At 35.6% G+C, this 20097-nt stretch overlaps 1 protein-coding gene across 3 annotated transcripts in view; it reads left to right on the top strand.

Moving 5' to 3' along the window:
* The first annotated feature begins 7416 nt into the window (after positions 1-7416).
* RabX4 (RAS oncogene family member RabX4) overlaps positions 7417-20097 on the top strand; it is a 148727-nt gene continuing 136046 nt past the window's right edge. For all 3 annotated transcript variants that reach the window (XM_090369455.1, XM_090369457.1, XM_090369456.1), the window contains exon 1: positions 7417-7574. In XM_090369455.1, the coding sequence (XP_090225581.1) occupies positions 7451-7574 (124 nt within the window). In that variant the 5' untranslated portion in view covers positions 7417-7450. The remainder of the gene's footprint in view (positions 7575-20097) is intronic.

The following is a 20097-nucleotide window of genomic DNA, read 5'->3' as shown; positions in this document are numbered from 1 at the left end:
AAATTCAAGGTACTGCATATGGGCAACGCTAATTCCAGAATAACATAACAATTATACTCGAATTAGTGAAGAATGAGAGAAACCTAAGGATAATTATACAGTCCGACATTACGTTCTCTAAGGAGTGGAAATATGCTGCTTGAACAGCTCATGAGGTTCTGCGAGTGATATAGGGGAACTTGGACAGCAATGACTTATATATTTATATATATAAATACACACATACAGAGTTCTTGTAAGATCAGAATTCACTGGCGGATTTGAACTATAGTTCCAGGTGCCGCCCCACTACGTATAAAATGTGCGTGAAACACTGATGTATCGTCTCTGTCCTCCCCACACCGCACTTTACAATGTGAAATAATAGCATTCATACCAGATGCAGTGTACTTTGTCTCTTAAAAAAAAAAAAATTATACCGTTCTCGTTTGATCCAACGTCAGAGGGAACGAACTTGCTGATAAAGTAACAAAATCTCCACTTGCTATTAATTCAGGGTTCCTCGTCTCATGCATACATTATAAATACAAAATCCGGTACTGTTGCCTTTCTTTGTGGTATGAATGTAAACAGGAGGTTTAGTTTGTCACTATGCAACGGCAAGAGAAAGACACTCGCCAGAAGCATCGCTGTGGTCAATGCTTAGAATTTCTGAAGTTAAGATTCTTTGATTCCACTTCAGAAAATATCTAGCTTTATACTATGATTTTTTAGCCTTTGAAAGCTTCAAGTTATTTTAGCGCTTTTAATCTAGTATATTTTATTGCATTTTAATTCAGTATTTTATTATCATTTTATTTGTACATCACTGTAAACTACATTTGTTTTATTCTATCTTAATTCAGTATTTTATTTTATTATCAGTAACATTTTTATTTGTATAATCACATTTATTTTGTTTGATCTACTGTAAATTTAAATATAAAGCTTTTTAAGATTTAGGTTTTCGTTTTTAATTCAATGGTTGGTGAGAAACGCTAAAAAATCATAGTATGAATATACACAACCCCAGAGGCCTATTTGTAGAATATCTAGCTTTATTAAAACATTATACAAAAAATTCTGATTTTATCGCAATTTTTCAAGTACAGGATGTTATCTTCCATATGAGATGTTGGTAGTGGTACCACAATTTGAATATTGTATCCACGTCTGGATAAGGGCGACTAGATTGAAGAGCGCTAAACCTCATTCCAATGAGGAAAGACTTAGAACATGCAGTCTGGAATTGAGCAACTATACATCTTTAGCACCACCCGCACAGATATGAAGTTTCACATTTTAACAAATGCAAAGTACTGCATGTGGGTAACAGTAAACTCAGTGACGCAAATTATGTAGTACACTCAACGTAATGAAAAATGAAAAAGACTTGGGGGTAATTGCGCAGTCAGATATGAAGTTTTCAGAGCAGTGCAGAGAGGCTGCCATTGCAGCTCATGGGGTGTTGTCAAAATGCTATACAGGAACTTTGCTAGCCGGGATAAAGAAGAGATAATCCATTTGTACAAGGCAATGGTCAGGGCACATCTTGAGTATTGCATACAGGTCTGGTGACCTCGTTTTAGGAAGGATGTAGAGCTGCTGGAACGAGTAGAGGGAAAGGCAACGAGATTGGTGAGGGGAACAAAGGAATGCTCTTCCCATGAAAGGTATCAATTCTACAAATTGCAACGTCTGGAGACAAGGTACCTGCGAAGTGATCTGATTGAGGTGAATAAGGCTGTGAATGGTTTGACCAAGCTTAATGCTGATGGGATTCTGCCCCTTGCTCAGATTACTCACTTGAGGGGCAATAAATTCAAATTGAGTAGTCAGTTGCAGAATAAATGTGCAGAATTTTGCCTTTAGCCAGCGAGTTGATGGAATAAACTTCCATCTGTCGTTGTGGAAGTTGATAGTTTAAATAGATTCAAGGAAGAAATGGACAAACATTTGGAGAGAATGGACAGGTGAATTGGAAAGTTTTTTTTTTTTTTTTTTTTTTTTTTTTCTCTCTCTCTCTCTCTTGGCTGATGCTGCATCAACGAGTACTAATGCTAACTGAAGGCTATGGCGCTGTCTGACCTGCACTTTCAATTCAATTAGGAGAAGGTAATTACCATTCCCGTTAACTTGTATTCAAATACAGAAATATTTTCCCTCCAAATTACCAATCAAATTTAAAGGCAAATAATTTATACATGAGAGTTTCACGGAGGTTAATTTTCTATTTATGTAGCCAAACGTTTATAGCGCGCCTCTTTTTGAATAAAGTTACGATACATTTCAATGTTTCAGATTATTTATCTTCGCTTTATTATCACTTTACGAATATCTTCCTGTACAAAATGGAATCCACCATGAAGGAAAATGAATATATATTTTTTATATTTAGAATATACAGTGCGATTTCAAAACGATATTTTAAACTTCTTAAATGGATATCATGTTCGTGTAATGCGAAACTCTTTACCAAAAGAATTGTAATTTTGAGGGTGACCGAAGGCGAAACAAACACTGGAGGGACAATCAAGACAGAAGGAGACAAAAAATTAACTCATTCTTCATAAGTCAAATTGAATTAATTAAAAATTAACATTTCTTATTTTTTAATTATTCAAGTTGAATCATTCACTGCTGTCAAGCGTCCCTTAGTACAACTAGTGTTATGAACACTAGTTGTACAAGTAAAACAAGTGATAAAGTAAAATAATGAAGCATTTACAATGCTTCATTATTTTACTTTATCACGCGGTAAGTGTATAGCATTGTTTTTAATTTGATGTACACAAGCTAATCCAAAATAACACGCACACAAATTGCAATAAACTTAGCGAAGACATTTTCAATATCAACCAGCAGCACGTGCATTGTACCTGTTCTTGAACTTGTACCACTGCCTGTTTTTATAGGTAGTAGCACTGGCAAGGTCACGCAAAGTAATACCTACTACAAACGAGGCGCTGACTTCAGGGAGGTGGTGCGTTGGGGGATTTAATTAAAGTATATAAGTACCTGAGGAAGATTAGTAAAATGAATTAGGGTGAAGCATTTTTACTAGTAAGGGAGGGCATAACTATAAAATCTTACCGAAAAGAAAGTATCCCACACCTTAAAGTTTATTTTTGGCAGTGTGTTGTAGAACTTTGGAATGTGAGTTTAGCGAAATTCAAGGGGCAATTAGGTACATTTTTACGATTGCAATAATAATAATAATTATTATTATTTTTTTAGGAAATGCAGGAAAAATTCTTTTTCACATCATTATTCTGTGATTGAATTAATTGGTCTAAGGGTAGCAAGGTTTTTGCACCCGGAAATTCGTGTTTTTCGTCCAGGAAAATAGGGAAACCGACCAGAAACAATTCATGAACATAATACACCTGTCTGGATACGTTTTCCCTCAGTTAATTCTAATATGCTATTTTAATAATTTGATAATTAAAAATCGCTTAGTACTAAGTGCAGTCTTAAATTGCAAGAAACTTCTGAAGAAGAGAGAGAGATCAAAACAAACTAACGCAGTTTGAATTCAAACAATAAGGGATACGAATGTCCAACGGAAATATGGTAAATATGAAGGAATGGTTATCATAGCTCTGCTTCAAACCAGTTTCAAATACTGCAAAACCTGCTTACAGTTGTACGTGAATGGAATAACTGGAGATGGGTTTGTGCCGTCGATGTTAAAGCACAACCCCATCTGAAGTTTTTGTTTACTGTCCAAATAGGTAGTCTTGGTACTAGATTACCTGAACTTTAAATTTGTTTACCACTGAACAGAGCAGCACTACCAATTGTACTCTACTCGAATTTAAACAGCTGTTTTCCACGGTTATGTCTGTTCCCCATCCACAGAGCAACATGGAATGAAGTTCAAGAATTTTAACACCCCATAGTGATGACTGTCCTTGTCTGAAGCAATATTAGGATATGAATTCCATAGTAAGAACTAATGTAGATCACCACAAACAGCCTGTCAGTACGAACAATTGATCCTTACACCAAACTAACAAATATAACGCAACTAACCTAACCAAATATAATCGAGCTCCTGAAGAGCCCATTGCTTATAGCGATTCTTTAACTTGTGGTTTGCTTTAAGTTAATGACAGGTATATACAGAGCGGTCATAAAGAACTGCAACGATTTTAAATTTTAATAACTAAAGTTATATAAATGATAGAACCATTTAGTAAAAATTATATGAAAGTTTATATAATAATTTCTTTCTTGTAAATCTGATTTTTCTTTTGCTGTAATTATATTTTATCAATTTCTGTTTTATTTGCAGATATTAAATGGCGACAATTGAAAAAAAAAAGTTAACTGCGTGCTTTGGCTTGCAGAGTTTAAATCAATAACAGCTTTGAGAAGAAAGTTCACTACTCATAAAAAAGATGTACCCCATAAAAAGTCAATAAGTAGGTGGATGAAAAGTTAAAGAAACTGTATCAGTTAATGACATCATGGAAAACTACTAAATCCTGGTTTGTCATGTTGGCGGCCATGTTGAAGTGTGATAATTAAAAATTGCATTAAGAATAAAACTTTAAGACTTGAACTTTCATAACTTTTACTAAATGGTTCTATCATTTTATAACTTTAGTTATTAAAATTTAAAACCGGTGTAGGACTTTATGCCCACCTACAGTTAGGCCATCCCTACCGTTTCGTAAGATCTAATGTGGGTTCTTTTTAAGGATGAGGATAACATTACAAGCTAAATCTATGCGAAATGCAAATGATCACAGACATTGGCTACTGCTTCCACAAGAAAGACATTAAAATACTTAAAACAAATACTTTCACTACAACTAATTTCACTTACCGCACGCTCCCTAGCACATTTTTATTATTAACCCAGTGTTCTTCATCCACAGTTTTCTGCATTCTTTTATTAAAAAAATAAAGCAAAGAAGAAATATGGATTGTTTGATATGTTTAGTATTTTAATACTCAGTAATCTTAAGTAACTAAAGCTAAGGTCGATGTAACTAAAAGCATTAGGTGGTTGTTGTTGTAGTAGAGTTTTAGGAGCATCAGCGACTAAGGCCATTGCTCTGTATGTACTGTATGTACATTGCATGTGTTGTGGTCGGTTTTCTGAACGAAAAACTCTTGGTTCCGGGATAATAAATCATGCTACCCTCGCCTAAGACCGACTAACTCAGCCACACTATGAAAAAGCCCATAAAATTATTTGCGCCATCCATAGGACTCCAACTCAGGTCTTTTTCATCCAGTGTGGGAAGGACGGGGATTCTATCAACTATGCTACCCACAATGGCAAGGCATTAGGATATTCTGTAAGTTATCTTCTCGTGGTGGGTTCTACTTTTTTTTAGTGGCTGGCACAGCGATTATAACCGCTCTGCTAAGCGCGAGCGCTGAACCTTTCGAGGTGTCATAAGTAAATAATGTAGAAAGGCAGATTTTAATTAGCATAGCAAAATGACTAATTATTGCTAGTAACTTGTCGTTCGTGAGATGGATCCGTGGTTAGAATATAATTCGTAGAGTAATTGGTTATGAAAGAAACAGCTACTGTACTAGGGTAAAATTTGACGCAGCTCAAAGGACATTTTGACACACATTTTATCAATAAAGAATTATTAGTAATAGCTGTATTTCTATTATTGCCTTGAGAGGAATGTTTAAAATGGATATTCTGTTCAGTTGTGAGTTGATCTGTTACAATCTACGTGAGAATTCTCCTCAGACGGGGAAGCAGCCAGTGTACCTAATTATCAGATAACTATTCTTGATAGGCGCCTCCGTAGCCAGGTGGGCAGGAGCAGTAGTGCGTAGCACACGCTTTTTGATTAGACCGGGGTTGGAGCCCGTGACCACCAAATACGGAGGATGCGGAAAGGTCAGGGAATGACCACTGCATATCCCGGAGCAATATGGCCTTAGTTGCTAATGCTCCTAAAAACCAAATAACAAACTATTCTTGATACATAAAGGAGATAATTGCTAAATTGTCCACAGCTAATGAGTATTTGCGGCCAAAAAAGACAAAGCTGTAAAGCTTAATTCTTGCCACACTGGACTGGCAGTGTGCTACATATAAGATATCAAATAGGGAATAGCAAGCTCCTTTCGTACTTCCTTTAAGTACCCATATATCAGCAATATTACCCTTCAGGTGTAGCTCTCTAGCAACAGCGGAAAGTCCAACGGGCAAGCATCCTTCACACGCATCTGGAAAAGCTGAAGAGTTTACTCTTAACGCCGCTTTTTTTTTTTTGCATACCTAAATAACGAAAGAAAAAAATACTGTACGTTTTATAGTCAGTATCATGTTCTGTGTATTTTGAGTTGTAAAAAAAGTATGTTGCAGGAATTCTTATCACAAATGCAGTTTTTCTGCGAATCTAGCAGAAAGCTCTGAGTATACTTGCATTAAAAAGAAATATGGGTTTCAGTTTACTTTTAAGTTTGTGGGCGTTCTGTATTTTTATGCTCAGAGTGATGGCGAAGCCCACATATCTCCATAAGAAATGCATAAGAGTAGGGAAGAAATCGATTGCGCCTTTCACTTCTGCATTACTTAAAATTTGTAGTTTTCAACATGTGTGTTCCTTATCGAAATGACAAAGTACACATCCGATATCATTACTCAGGCGCTAACAGTTCCTTGTTTTTCTCCCTTCCTCTTCTTAATGGATTCTCCATCTTAGAACCCTCGCAGTTAGCACTGCTATCCTTCAATTTCCGTCTGGACAAGAAACTTTTGTATATCTGTCACTGTGGTCATGCTATTATATCTTGTTTAAAGGGATTGTTGGTGTCCCCCTTCCCCGTAACTGGGACTTTGCATCCCGAAACCAGACAAACTGGTCACATAATACGCACAATTTACAGGCACAATTTAATCTCAATACCCCCAAGTTCTTGTATCCCTAGGGAATTACAATAATGCACTTAGAGATACTATTAAACATTTTCTGCAGAGTAGTGAAAACTAAGAAAAATCAAAACTGTAACAGTGGTTGGGCAAACCATTTTTGTCCACCACTCTTACCGCTTTTGAGAATACCATGTATATGGTGATAAAATAACGAGTAATCAGATGACTTCTTTCATTTGTTATACTGAGAAAATGCATGTTCAGAACGTTCGTGAAAATCTGAGAACTTAGTCATTTTACTTATCACGCCAATTTTTTTCGTATGCTTTTAGTGAGAGTTAATTTTTCATTGATATATGTATTAATATGCATTCGTCTCTTTCATGTGTGCTTATTCATGTTTATGTATATTTTTAGGTGCCTTCTGTGGGCCTGTTTTTCTCGAATTGTCCACTTCTGTTTAACGTTCTGGTAAAACTGCCAGACGGCCTGGCTCCGATCTCAGTGACACAGCTCTCCAGCCAGCCGTCGCTCGTGGGTGTGACGTCATCTTTTTACCCACCGTCTCTCGCGCGGCCTGGATCGATCGCTGACGGTGCTACGCCACAAAAGATGGCGGTTGACTTCGCAGCGACGTACAAAATACTGGTTCTGGGGGATAGCAACGTGGGTAAAACCTGTATCGTCCATCGTTTCTGTGATGAGAGGTTTTACGATACCTACATATCAACGATAGGTAAGTGTTTTGTATTTATTTGTAATATTTCCGGCATTTAATTGTACTGAAATAGTGCCCCGTGTTGGCCTACCAACAACCCTTCGGTTCGAAGGCCATGGTAATGTCGTATTGAACGCCTGACCACACACTCATGGAGCCTAACTTCGTATTTTCGATGATCGACGTTTTTTACAGAATTGCTGCCGTCTTTAGTTATGAGACCTGCACAAGGACTCGCAGTATACTTACTAGTCGCATACAGTAGACGTTGCTGCAGAAAATATGCAGTGTAGATGATTGAAGACGCAATGCGACGCAAAATTGACTTAGCCTCCTTTAACAGTCTTCTAAGAAGGTTATGTTCAAAGAGTTTGTTTTTATAAATGGTTAATTTATGGTTGAGTAGGGAATGGATCCATCAAGATTCGTGGTAATAAGAATTGTTCCATTAATGTTATTTTTACAACCAGGTCTTTGAATGTGTGTGTGTGTGTGTGTGTGTCTCTGTATACATATATATATATATATAGGCACCATTTTCATGACTTTCAAAACTAGCTGATTCTGACGCAAAATGAGTTTTACAGGTTCGGATACAGTTTGAGAAACTCATGAAATATATGAAACCCAGTCTTTATCTAGTGGAAGGTATAACAATGATGAAATATGTGATTAACAATAATCGAATTATCTTAATTTGTTCCAATATACTCAGGCTCCGGGAGGGGGGTATGCGATTGCCCGATCTCCTCTACTGAATCTGCCACTGTTTCCTTTCATATCTGAAAGGAAACAAACAGCGGCTTCTACAAAGAATAAACGAAAATTCCACATTTTTCGGAATTGGTGCTCAGACAGTGAACTAACAAACCTTATTAAACTCAGTATTATGCTTCCAAGAGTACGAAACATTTCTGTTCGACAATAAATAAGCTAGAATATGGTATCTTGAAGAAATTCTGTCACACGAAGTAAACAAACTGAAATATTACAATGAGCAAAAATGTTGTCCGTTTCCAGCTACAAAAATATTCTCTTAAAGTAAAGTGAACATCATGTAATCTCACGGAGAATGCCACGGAATGAAACACTTGTAAATAAACGAAGTCGTAGTTGAATGTATGCCATCGTTCATAAATCCGTATCATAACTGTTTGCCCAACAAAAGTTTTTATTTCTGAAAGAGGTATTTGCGTTTAAACATGCTAAGTGTACTGCGTATTCTTACGTCTAGGATGAAAATGTCCCCAGTACATGTGCGTGTAGCAAATTTTTGCTATTTTATTCTGTTATAATTGCTTCGAAACTGTTTTAATACGAGAATGGCTGACATTGGGGCAACTTATTTTGGTACCATAATGAATACGTTTCTAAATTTTCAGCAAGTATAACTCATATACACACACATGAACACATCTTTATATTTTAAGAATATCAAAACGGAGTTAATGAAAGCTTTATGCTACTAAATGGAATATTCTCTACAAAAGGATTTAATTCCAGCTAAGTAATTTGCATATTATTAAGAGAGTATTACCGCAACTTTGGAGGTCTTATACAGTATTTTGGATGCATCTCTTATGTCATGCAGATTACTTAGCTGGATTAGAATTTGGACATTGTATTTAGAATAGTTAATCAAAATGTGTAAAAGGATCAATTAAAAGGAGTTTTACAGATTCTGTGATTCATGGTACCATAATGAATACAATTAAATTAAAAATGGTAAAAAGTTAATGGCTACTTTTTGCCGATAGTCAACTGTTTAGTTGTTTACGATATAATGACACCGCAACTTTAGCGTCCTTATACAGCAGTTTCGGAAAAATCTCTTAAAATTATGCAGATCAATAAACTAGTTTAAAAATGTCTTCAAGTCGTTGTGGTACTGGAATGATAGTGATTATACCACTTCCGCCTGTTTAGAAATGTTGGAATCCCTTTCTGATACGATTAACTTATTTCAGGAATTTTGCTGAATTATCTAAGCTTAGAGTGCAGTCCCTTCACGAGACTAGTCTTCGAAACTACACGCTCATTCCTCGTAGCTTGATCAATTCAATGCCATTTGAACCGAAGCTAAATATTATAAGTTTCTAATGCTGGCTACTATTCTTGATAATTCTGTTTAAATATGAAGTTATTTCCTACCTTGTCAAGTTTTTGAATCAGATTTTTAGTTGCAAGTGAACGCACTGTCATACATCTGAAGACTGATTCAAGATTCGCATCTTAACTGCAATGAACCCAGAAGTTTAATTTTTCACTTAAGGTTTTGCATTCATAGTCATTACCTTTTTTAACTCCGAGTAGTCTTAGTACTCGGGAATTAGTCGATATCCGCGATTTTAAATAACGTGTCCAAAACAGCTGACTTGCCTTGGACAAGTAACAGGATTATGTCTACTTTGTTTTTAATAGTTTGCTATTTCTCTCAGTCGAATTTATCACAGGAAATGATCCTCCAATGGCTCTTCATTACATCATATCAAGTGGCCATTCATTAATCATCTTTTATTTCTTTTAATTTTCATGGTCTCAGTTTGATCGTTTAGGTCAATACCAATACCTGAGTTAACTATATATTCACTACATTAAGATTAAACCACTGTTGGCGTACCTTTTTGAAAGCTGTTGATCATCATCAAATTTCAATAATTTCATGATTATGAGTGCAAGTACTCGGCAAAATAAACTATCAATTTCTTTGTTTCCTTTGTGGAAATTCGGCTGATTTTTCTTTGCCAGTTAACGTTACATGTAACTCATTATTAAAGGGAACAATGAGCGAGTCTTAAGTGAATTAAAATATATAAATAAATTAACATAAACTAGTAAATAGCTATTTATGGTTGTTACCCTTTGGAACAAAACGGTCGAAACCATCCAATTTTGTTTTCTCTTTTATGTTAAATTTATAATATCCGTACGTGAAATTTAACAAATTAACATGCTTTCAGGTTCGAATTTTCTTGGTTTTTTTTTTATATTATCACTTATGTGTCCAGACTTATATTAGCTTTCTTTTCCACGTCCTAATCAGATTAAGCGTGATAATTATAGACATGCGCAATTTTTAAATAATATGGATGGCTTGCAAATAACTGTGATAATTATGATTAATGTTTAATTAAATGTCCCTAGTGGCCTCTCTTCACCACTTTGGTTATGCCGTCTGCGTTCGTTTTTAGATTGAGAAGACACGGTGACTCTTCGCATAATAAAATGCTAGTAATTATTAATACAGCGACTAAATTCGCCATTTAATATTTATTTTACTGATCGACACGATTTAAAGTGAATCAAGTTGTATATGATGATACACAGGATTACATTACAAAATAAAAGATTTTAAAGAACTTGACGTTATATAAAAATACTTTAAAATTAAAGTGCACCTACTCCTTCATAGTCCCATTAGAATTAATTACTAAACTGCATACCAATTCTCTTTTGATAAGAGTATAGATGTGCACTAAGTCGGTGTCACATGTAAAGTAACTAGAAAATTGATTTTCTTTTCGGTGTACTGCTAAGCCTCTCTGTTCATTAACAGTCTTTTTTTTTCATGCAATCAGAATACAAAAAGCCTTAATTCAGAAAGACTAAGGTTTTAATCACTTTTAACCTCATAACGAAGTAGCTTAACGTAATTGAACATTTACTTAAGTTTTTGCGTAATGTGTATACGATTAATATAAACAGATCTACAGGGCTCAATAGATTCTACATTGTATCAATATTTTAAAAGAATAAGAGATTACCTCAATCAGGTCCATAGAATTACTTCAAGAGAGCATCATTTGGAGAGCGTCGTCTTGAAGTAATTCTACTCACCTGATTCGAGTGATCTCTTTTATTCTTTGAAAAGTAGTGTGTACTTAGAAATACTCTTTTCTGAATGTAGTGAAAACATAACTAATTTCTTATGGGTTTTATCCTTGATCTCAATGATGGTGGAGATATATTTAATCTTTATTTCTACTATCATCAGAAATTAATATATTCGTAGAAATTAGCATCAAGTTTTTGGATATGGCCCTCACCGAGTTTTTTTCGTCCATTTTCACGACGTGTGATCTCTTCCAGGTGAATAACTCGAGTGGCACCAGTTCACCAAGCAGTTGTGGAAGTCGTAAGGAAGCTATAAAACCATGTTTCGTTTATTTCCGTGAAGTAAACATGGTTTTATGGCGAAGTATGTGACCCCGACATCGTTCTGATTTTATAGATAAGAACCAATTAGTATTTTTTAATAAAAAAATACCGGTTGCATATAAATGGGGAAAATTTGGGGCGAAAAAACTCGAGGAATAAAAGTATTTCAATGGAGTCAACCTGACCCGGCTTATGCGCAGAGGGGGTAAAATAAATTTAATCGTCTTTTTAAATCCTGACGCCATATCAACGATTCGAGCGACACGACCGTAGGAAGGAGAGGAACAAACTGAAATGAGTGCACCACAAGTAAATCTGTAAAACGCGAACATTAAACTAAGACTATGAAATGAAATCCAGATGGTATTCCCACAAGACGATAACGAATAATTAAAAGTAAAAATTGCGCCGAGGTCATTGCTTTCTTATTTCCTTTATACCCCGTAGGTCAGAAAGACGGGGCGACTCCGTAGCTAGGTGGGAAGGAGCAGCAGTGCATAGCACATGCTTCTTGATTAAACCGGGGTTCGAGCCCGTCACCACCAAATATGGAGGATGCGGAAAGGTCAGGGAATGACTACTGCATATCCCGGAGCAATATGGCCTTAGTTGCTAATGCTCCTAAAAACCCAACAACACACACAACACACTCAGAAAGACGGAGGTCGAACACTTAAGTTACCACAGTGCATTTTTCTGTTTAATTCGAAATTATTTGTGCGAGTGCAAGCGAAAAGGTGACTCATACGACGGCTATTTGAAAAAATAGGTTAAAATGTTTTGCGGGGGGGGGAACCATGCCTTCCCCAAAAGTGAAACATCGCATGAGTGCGCACGATTTCTCTTTTCTTGTTACATGATGGTGTGTACGCCTATGTTGACATTAGATGACTAAACCATGCTGTCCTACTTGAGACGTGGACAAATTAAGATTTGCGCAATCATCCGATTTCTGAATGTAAAAGGGATTAATCCCGCAAATTCATTGGCATCTTCGAGCCGTGCATGGTGCAAACAAATGCATCAAGGAGTGTTTTTAGTGCAACCAGTTGGAACAAGGCCATAAATGCCATCTGCGCATGACACAACCTCTTTTGACTTTTATTTGTTCAGACCTTTCGGCGAGGGAACGTTCAAGTGTTTGAATGAATCTGATGGGTGAAGTAGTCTCCTTCATTTATACTTTCATTGTTTTGCGATTATCCTTTTCGTTCTGAACGTATTCTATATCATTCTTGAAGAACATTTAAAGGCAAATCGCTTTAAGGATAGCTCCTTAAATTACTACCAAATTAGCAAAGGACTTGCACTGGAAGGTAATACAATGAAATAACTTCATTTATAACACTTAAATAGAGGCAAACACACCGTCAGTTTAAAACAAAGTTTTAAATTAAAACAGGCAGCAAATATTCTTAAATTTATACAGATAATTGGAAATCACAAACAATACAGGAATTATTTTATATAAAAATAAATAAAAAAAAAAAGTTTAACCTCCTATCTTCATCATTCTCTTTAAATGTTTTCGAAGCATGATAAACAAAATGTGGGAGGAGGTTAAGGGGAAATAACTCTTATACTAAAATTACCATATAGGGGATCTTTTTTGTCACTGTGGATTAAAATTATTAATAAATGGAACATATAAATAATAATTAACGCGGTGTAAATATTAAAAATTAAATATTAAATTCCACTGCAAAAGAATTATTAAAAGGGAATTTGGAAACCTTATTTTTTTTTAAAAAATGTGGAATAGTTAAATGAAAATGTTGACAATCAACAAAGCAATTTCTAATGCAAATAACTGAAAGGTCATTTCTCCAGATATCACATTTTCCTTGTCTTCAAATATTTTAAAACAAAACCATAAATTTTTAAGGAACAGATGTTTTAAAAATAACTTTTTTTTCCATTTACAACTTCTTCCAATTTAATGCATTTTTTCCTTTCCCTGTTTTCTCCCTTCCTTTCTTATATTATTTTTTCCTCCTTATTCTTTCATGAATTGGGGAGGGGAAGTATGATGGAATTACGATCATAACTGCAATTTCCATATAAAAATATCTAATTACCTCTGACGATTTATACAGTATGAAACAGCTTATATTTGTAATCATTAAAACTAATCGATGAAAGGGGCATCGACGAATTAATCTCATTAAATTGCCATATGAGAATACCTAACTACCTCTGTTGATTGATATGTATTAAACCAATCGTATGCATAACATTTAATAATTGGTGATTTCGTATTACATTTAATGTCAGTAACCAATGAGTAAAGAATAATCATCCAAAAAAGTTTTTTTATAAAAGGGGAAGAGAAGGGCAAAGATTCTGAAGCATCACCACCGCATAAATATTGCTACTGACTTATCTTTTAAATCGTATTAACGAAATATCAGAACTTTTTCTAAATTTGAAAACAAAGAATTAATTGTTTTTAAAAACTCAGTTCGCAATAGCAAGATTATTTATTCGATACTTCAAAGTATTCATAGTCAAATGAAAAAAATATATATACACTAAATATAAGCGAATACAAAAGTGTATTAATAAAAACGTAATTGAGAAAATAAGCACTTAGTTATACCAAATCGAATAATTAGAGATAAAATACCTTATATGGCACAGAGAATAGTTTTAAGCAGATTAATTGCAAATTATGAAACTTAGAAATTTTTGATTTATTGTTGATCATACTATTATTAATGTCTGTCACAATTGTTAATGAAAGTGGAAGTTCTATTAATTAACAAATTCATATTTCATGTGTTCGTTCTGCAAGATTTAATGACAAGAACTCCTGCCTTGTCAAAGTCCCGTAAGACACCCAAAGTTAATCAAGAACAGCAAATGTAGAGTATCTAGTGTTCTATCTATTAATGTATAAAGCAGCTTGCAATCGTTATTGTTCTTCTATAATATAAACTGAGTGATCACTGAATTATGACCACCTACCTAATACTTCGTAGGTCCTCCTTTTGCCCTCAGTACAACAGCTATCCGACGTGGATTGATTCAACAAGATGTCAGAAGCGTTCGGGAGGTATGGCCAACCAAGCTTTGTGTAATACGGTCACGTATGGAGGTGATTGGTGTATTGAGACGCATGATATGCCTTTCCACAGCATCCCACAAGTGCTCTATGCGATTGATATCGCAGGAGTTCGGAGGCCAATCGACATGCTGGAAGTCAGAACTGTGTTCCTCAAACCATTCCTGCACATAAAGTGCCTGATGGCTCGGCGCATTGTCATCTTGGAAGACACCATCGCCATTCGGGAAAAAGTGGGGTGTACGCAGTCAGCAAGCAGTTGATAGCGGAAGCCACTGATACGTTCTTGGCGCATTATAGCCTTAGTTGCTAATGCGCCAATAAAATCCAAACCAAACCACTGATACGTTGTTCCACATGCACCAGGGTTCCAAGTTCCTGCCAGTGAAACATGCCCCACACCATACAACCACCTCCATCGGCCTGCACTTTTGATACCATGCATGATGGATGAAGAGCCTCATGTTGTTGACGCCAAATTCGTACACGACCATCCACGGTGTGGAGTAAATAACGCGACTCATCCGACCAGCATATCTTTATTTTCATAAATAAATTAAAAAAAAGTTATCATCGAGATTTATCTCGTTCGGAGGACCACAAGACGATCAATAGTCGCGAATATCTGTGTGTGTGTGTGTGTGTGTGTGTGTGTGTGTGTGTGTGTGTGTATATATATATATATATATATATATATATATATATATATATATATATATATAAATCTTTTTTTCGTACAAGAAAAATTGTCTTTAAGCATTGTTATTTGATAATAACCCTCAGCAGTATTTTATCAAAATCCTGCGACACGGTGTTCGACTTATTTGTTGTATCGTGACCTTTATGTTTCATATACCATTTGCAATACATTAGTAATGCAAGTATACGAGTTAAAAGTATTGTGAATAAATGCTCTGTTTTTCTGGATAACTACCTTATTTAGTGTACATATTATGAGCAAGCACCTTATATAGCCTTGGTCCTTAATCCGGCACTGTATCAGTAGTATTAGTATCAAATACTGACTATCATAGTTAAGAAGCCTACGGATGTTGCTGCTTTTTTACAGGGGCTAGAATACATTGACCCCTTTACAAAAGCAGCAGCAAAAACAAGCACGTTGCAAAGCGACGAGAGCAGACCTCCTTCGTATCGCAAATGTAATGCAGTAGGGCCAAATGTCCACAATTACATATTTTACACAGCATTTATGATTTGAATGTGATTGTTCATGATAACAAATTATGTAATTAAGTTACAGTTCGAAGTTTGGGGACCATATTTCATTGAAATCTAAGTTTTAAAACATTGATTAAAATTATTGTAGATTATTTCTACTTTCGAAAACTTTTACTGCAGCAGGGCCACATGTCAAGATGTGGCACTGGATTTCCTTAAGAAACTGAAGGACATATACGCTCCCTAACGGCAATTTTTAAAAATAAGTATATGGCTTTATTGCAGTTATCGTACCTGAATCTCCGTATCATTACCCTACACGTAACTCAGTTTTGATAAAAATTCGAGATTGGCCTTACTGCATTACATGTGCGATATGTAATTGGTAATTCCTTCATTATGCACTCCACCATATGGACAACACAAGCCACCTGATCAGTCATAAATGCATTCAACGTATAGCTTTATATTCCCACAAGCATGCAGACTACGCTGCTAGCCAGAAAAAGAGACTGCAGTTAATTTTTGCAACGGAAACTCCAAAAATTGATTGTTAATCCCTCTGATTATGCGATATGAAGTCTGGTAGAATAATATTAACAACATTATTAAAAGTAATCTTCTTGTGTTCTTCATTTTAAAATGCCCATAAAGTGCCATGCCACGTGTTACTGATAAAAGTTAATTTTGCAGCTCAGTCATACACTCATCGCTTCCTAGCTATTATGGTAGTAGGGTGAGTTATGTAACTAAACTGTTAAATAAATTAATTTAAATTGATTATATTTATTTCGGCTAACTCAGCCTCTTTGGGTTAGTTGATATAGACCTTGTTACGAATGGAATCGTCCAAAGTGCAGATCCTTTCTCTCACATTTCTTAATCTGTAAAGTGCACAGACAAGTTGAGGTTTAGTATGGTGATGGTCATACTACACCATACTACGTCTGAATGAGATATAATTATTGGTATTGATGTTTTGGAAGCACAGAAAACCTACCATCAGGACTCAATCTTCAAATCGGTAACTAAAAAACGTGAGTCGAAGCTACTGTAATTAACTTAATGCAATCGAACTTTTCTTTTCATAGTAAAAGAAAAGATAAAATAAATAGCCAGTTGTAATACTTCCGAAAGAATATTTATTAGTAGAATATCTCTACTGAAGTTGTAGGTGGAAAAGAAACGTGCAATGCAAATATTAAAATTATTGGCATATGTAAATAACAGCTGCAGCAAGTCTAGGCTCCGCATAAACAACGGTGACCAACAATTGGCTCACATACTCTTGTGAGATTGATCATGTTCGTTGCTCTTTGAGATGGTAGCTAATGGCTTCTAGTCGTACTACATTTATGATAAAGACCCCTCGAGTACGTGTAGAAGGCAGATGCTACAACCATATCAAATCAGAAAGATGTATTGATTATTTAACAATTTTCCTTGAAACTTATTCAGTAATTTTGATGCGCATAAGGAAACTACAACGTACGTGCAAAGAGCCCATATTATCCTGCCCCTCCGAAAATGAAGTTCATTCCTGAGAGCATTTAATTCATAACGCATTTACATCGATGAAACTTTACAGGATGATTCTGTTTATGCATACACGAAGTTCTAGATCTCTCTTAAGATGTGGAATAAAAGGCGTGTTTTCAAGTTTCTCGCTCTCCTTTAAAATTCTTTCTCTTAACATTATTTTTTTTTTTCATTGTGTGTTTCGGACATGCTTTAATCCTTTTCCGAATCGCTAGAGATCTTCCTTTGCTGGATTTTCTGCCTTTTAATGTTCCCGGGGCATCAGCGTAATTACACATTCTATCCGGAATCATCAAGAGACCGGAAGAGTTTCGTCTGTTTATATTTCCGTCTTTTAGCCATTAAAGTGTTGTCAACTTTTTCAGCTTCTCCCCCCCCCCCCCCTTTCTCGCCATTCTGAGAGGTTACAGTGCCACCAAGACAAACGTGGACCGCTTTAAAAATTCAGCCACGCCCCTGGCTGTCGAGAGATTTCCATTCATGGCAACATGTGCCGCGGCCGCTGACTTTTAAACACGCGCAGCTAGTCCTTGTTTATCTCGACCGACAGCGATATATTTTATCAGTTTGGACAAGACGAATGGCTTTCTGAATTTGCATTCGGTAATTACCTTCGATCTTTGGCTGCTACGTTCGCTGAAAAGATTTCTTAAAAATATTCCATCAGAAATGCCGCATATACGCTTTTCACTACATCTCTTGAATACATTACTGCTAGAGTAGGGCTGCCTGGATGACGGTGGCAAGGTTGTAGCTCCATGGGGGGGTTGCCCACGCTCAAAAATATTTTTGTACTTATAACGTACATAAATTTTAAAATTATCGCAAAAAATGTTGAACATTGTCATAGCGAGAGAAAAAGCATTTTATTCACTTTATTAATCTAAAGTTTACATATTTTATATTTACATTTATTTATACGAGTATTTCTATATTCATATTTGCATTGTTTTAAATTCTGAATTTAATATTAAATGTTTTGAATCTTAAGAAGTCCCACGAGCTCCTTCTCAGGACCCTGCGATTGTTTGCAAAAACGTAGTGACCCGTCTTTGTTTTTACTCAGATCATAACCAACAGAGATGCTGGATTCTAAAAGAAGCAGCACAGAAAATCTGAATTTTTGGAAACCCATAGGAGAAGTACAGAACCCTTACTGGTTATAGTACGCAAGACTATCCCAGTAACACGTAAAACCGTATTTTAATGTTATATGTAAGAGACTAGTCTGCTCTCATTCTTTCTAATTCTCATTAAAAGTCTTCAAGTAAATGCCTCAAAGACATGGAGTTTCAATATCAGCTTTTCATCTGCTTAATGAATCCATAGTCCATTACAAGCGATTTTCATGGATTATATTTTGAAAATGAATTTCCAAACATTCGCGTGAGTTTCGGATTGAACAGTGGTCGGCATATATTTGATAAATTTTGTATTCGAACTTTTTACTCTTTTTTGAAAAATAATAACAAAAAACTTTTGCATTGCACAAATGTATATCCATTAAGAGCCTTACAACAAAAGAATTCGCTGTTTGTACAAAATAATAATGCAAGTATTTGATTTAAACCTACTTATTCAAGAACGTTGGGTGCATTAAAAATCAGAACTTTTTAATACGCGGAAAGGCGATTACTTTTTCAGTCCACCCTCCTAAAAGACCAAACTTCTTTTGCATAAAGACAGAGCCAGTTTTACGATAACATAAAACTGGTTGTGTTCGGCTAAAATTACCCAAAGAGCTGTAATGATGCGGTGTGCTTTTTATTACAATGGAATTTCGCTACCTCTGAAGGAAAGAATGAGGTCAGCGTTAAAATTTATGAAGTTGTGTGTGGATATCAAATACGCTTACTAGATGTGTGACTAAGAATACTCAATTTGACTTTCTTTTTGCTTGAAACAATAAAAAAGCTGTTTTGGCCCAGTTTCTTTTGTTGTGCTTCCAGTAAGGTGTCCACTTCCGCTTGCTGTTCCATAATACTGATGAAGCAGCAAGCGAGCCGAACTTGTAACAGTGCGGTATACAACAAATTGGTAACAAATACACCTTTTATTAGACTATCCACTCATTAAGTTACTTTTCCAAATAGCAATCTTTTATATTGCTAAGATTAACGAAGAATGGCAACATGGAATGTAAAGAAACACGAATACACTTTAATTGCATGCACGAAATGCCGCAATCTAACTTGGCCCAGTTCTAAGTTTGTATTTAATTAGTTTACAAGCAGCCTCATCCAATTCAGCGTTATTCGATCGTATCTCGTGTCCCTTTACTCTAAGCTTTTATGAATGCCTTGACCATTTCGTCAAGCACTGCCTCATTCGTCATTCAGGTTCACTCAGTCGATAAGCTAAAGCGTAATTAGCCTTTCAACGTAGTTCATGACATTGATCTGTATTTTGAGACACGCACTAATTAAATTTAAGTATTCAAATGATAATTGTCGGCAGCTGAAGTTACAGTTAGTTGATTACTTTGATCCCTTGAATCAGCATAAACGACGTCTATCAGGATTTTTAATGATACGAAGAACTAACACAGAAACGATATCACACATGCTATTGTATTTGTTGTTTTATCAACGATGTCATGGT

Source organism: Mastigoproctus giganteus, chromosome 3, assembly GCF_048544385.1.
Source record: "Mastigoproctus giganteus isolate SK-2022 chromosome 3, ASM4854438v1, whole genome shotgun sequence".
Classification (NCBI taxonomy): domain Eukaryota; kingdom Metazoa; phylum Arthropoda; class Arachnida; order Uropygi; family Thelyphonidae; genus Mastigoproctus; species Mastigoproctus giganteus.
Note: the sequence above shows the minus strand (reverse complement) of the source record. Positions and strands in the feature narration are given on the sequence as shown.